The 2,636-nt window shown below is 23.3% G+C and overlaps 1 protein-coding gene across 1 annotated transcript; it reads left to right on the top strand.

Moving 5' to 3' along the window:
- The first annotated feature begins 6 nt into the window (after positions 1 to 6).
- On the top strand, positions 7 to 376 carry LOC112598129. The gene has a single exon (XM_025344487.1). It carries the CDS (start codon positions 50 to 52, stop codon positions 350 to 352), a length of 303 nt encoding a protein of 100 aa, XP_025200272.1. The 5' UTR covers positions 7 to 49; the 3' UTR covers positions 353 to 376.
- Positions 377 to 2,636: the final 2,260 nt, after the last annotated feature.

Below are 2,636 nucleotides of genomic sequence, written 5' to 3'. Positions count from 1 at the left end.
TTATATTTTAAAACGGTCATTATTGGAACATGAATCGTATTTGGTCGTAATGAATTTTGGCAGTGAAACTGAAACCGTCATATTGTCCAATGTCGTGAATGACCTCAAAAACGAATTATACGTATATTTAGGAAGTGAAAATTCCATATACAGACCAGGAAACATCGTATCAACCGTATCATCGTCTGGCAATCCATTAACACTAAGACCACAATCTGTAGTCGTATTAACAGATAAATATATTGCAACTGAAACACCGACAATAATTGATACTCAAAATGCGGGCACCCAAATCAGTTCCAAATTAATTAGTTTATTCCCTGTTTTTTTATTTTTTAAATGGTTTTTATAAATTTACTTCTCATAGTTTTTTAATAGGTATATCCTATTTTAATTATATCAATAAGATTGTTATAAATATACTTTTATAATATAATTTTTAATAAAAAACTAAGTTATTAACTAATGAAATCCAGTTTAAAATTTATTATTTCTTATGATATATACTTTTTTTTTTATTTTTAAGGTGGTTTTTATAAATTTACTTCTAATATTTTTTTTAATAAGTTAATCCTAATTTAATTATTTCAATAAGTTTGTTATAAATATTCTTTTATAGTTTAATATTATTATTGATAAAAACTAAGTTGTAAACCTACGAAAATCAGTTTTAAAATACTATTAGTACTATTATATTATATAATTGTTATTTTATTTATAATATATAATAATATGCTTGTTTAATTGGTTTGTTAATAAGCTTTCCATTTACGTGTTTAACGTTATGGTTAAAATTTTATACGTATTGAGAGAATTTTCATAACTATTTTATAACATTTTCAAGTATTTTCGATAAATGTTCAGTAACGTTAGCGTTACTTATTACTTATTCTAGGTTTGGAAAATAGCTGCATAACTTAGTTAAATTTTGTAGCTTGAGTTTTTTCAAATGTTTTAAATTATACTTCGTAAATAATACTAAGACTAATATTTTTGATTTTCCTTATTTTAAATTAAACTTAAAATAAATAATAAAATAAAAATCATAAGTTTTTTGAAATGGTTTTATTCGTTCAATTTCTTATTTATACATTTTTTCTATTGGATAGTGAAAGCTGGCAAAAGGGAGCGTGGGTTTTTTATTCTTTCCTTCCTGTTTCCTTCCGGATCCCATTTGAACATTGAGCCTCTCTTGTTAGACCCTTCAACAAATGTCAACCCCAGCAATAGGCAATATTGTAATATTTCGTTTATACGTCAGATCACAAATTTATTTCCCTTTCTATTCATTTTTCTCTTTATTTCTATCAGATTCTTTTCATTTTTTTTTATTTTTTTTTTTTTTTGTTCAATTTTCTTATATTTTTCAAATACTAGAGTCATAATAAATTATGACTAGACTAACACAATTCATTATATTAATATATTATACAACATGAATAATTTTAAACTAAAATATGATGTTATTTATTAATTGGTTTTGAATTCAATTTGGAACATTGTTCTTATTTTTCTTTATACAAAGAACAGTGAACACGTGTTAGTAGTGTGCTTATTGTATTCGCGATTTACGTGTGAACCGTTAATAGGATTACTGAAACATAGTATCATTACCCCTTTAGTTTCTTCTACCCCACTGAGATATTATTAAATAATTTTTTTCCCCATTGCCATTGAAATAAACAAGCAATGACAAGGTGATTGATCGTCGTGTGGGTTGTTTCCTTATTGAATTTGATTAAAAAGCATGTTTTTTTTATTGACTTAATAATATTTCGAATTAAAACTGTAAATATATTTTATGTTATAATGTTGGTATGTTTTATTTTTTATTTTTATTATTATTATTATATTGATTTATAGACATAAAACGAGTAAAATTATTATTGGATAGATGGCTTGTATTTTAATTATATATAACTTGTATGAGAATAAAAAAAAATAACACATTATACAATATTGGCATCTCATAGCCCATATAGGCGATTAAGATGATTTCTCAGTTTACCAATATCCAATATTTACCCCTTTTTCTTTAAAATCATTTTTATTCATTTATCTTTATTAAAAAAATAGGTAATTGATTTTTTATCACATTTTAATATAAAATTATTTTAAATAAAAATAAACAATTATATATTCTTGGATTTAATAATTTAATTGATGCAAACGTAAGATTGCCTAAACCACTACAGCTAAAGACAAGTATGCAATAAAAATAAATTGTATTTATGAGATGCATTTTAAATAAAATTTAAAAGATTTAAAATCTAGTTGTTCTGACGGAAAATTTGGTTTTGGTAAACTAATCACGAATCGTCGTGTAAGCCAATTAATTTCGACGTTGTCATTATTATTACACAGATACTAGTAAAATTAAATTAAATTCCTTTTTTTTTCTTGAATAATTGTGTCACACACTTTTGTAGGATTGCTTAACTTAGCTTTTATATTGATTAAATAGTTTATACCCAATTAATATCTTATAGATAACGCTGTATAATTCATATTTTATCGTATTATTTTAAAATATTAATTAATGTACCAAATGCAAAATGATCGATTATTAGAAAATAATAGTTAATATACATTTATAAGTTATGATAATATGAGTACGCATAATTAAATAACAATTA

Source organism: Melanaphis sacchari, unplaced genomic scaffold, assembly GCF_002803265.2.
Source record: "Melanaphis sacchari strain LSU unplaced genomic scaffold, SCAv2.0 Contig45_pilon_pilon, whole genome shotgun sequence".
In the NCBI taxonomy this organism is placed as follows: domain Eukaryota; kingdom Metazoa; phylum Arthropoda; class Insecta; order Hemiptera; family Aphididae; genus Melanaphis; species Melanaphis sacchari.
Note: the sequence above shows the minus strand (reverse complement) of the source record. Positions and strands in the feature narration are given on the sequence as shown.

What these genes read in the sequence shown, in the direction of transcription:
- LOC112598129 (XM_025344487.1), top strand. Translation starts at nt 50, where the DNA reads ATGAATTTTGGCAGTGAAACTGAAACCGTCATATTGTCCAATGTCGTG.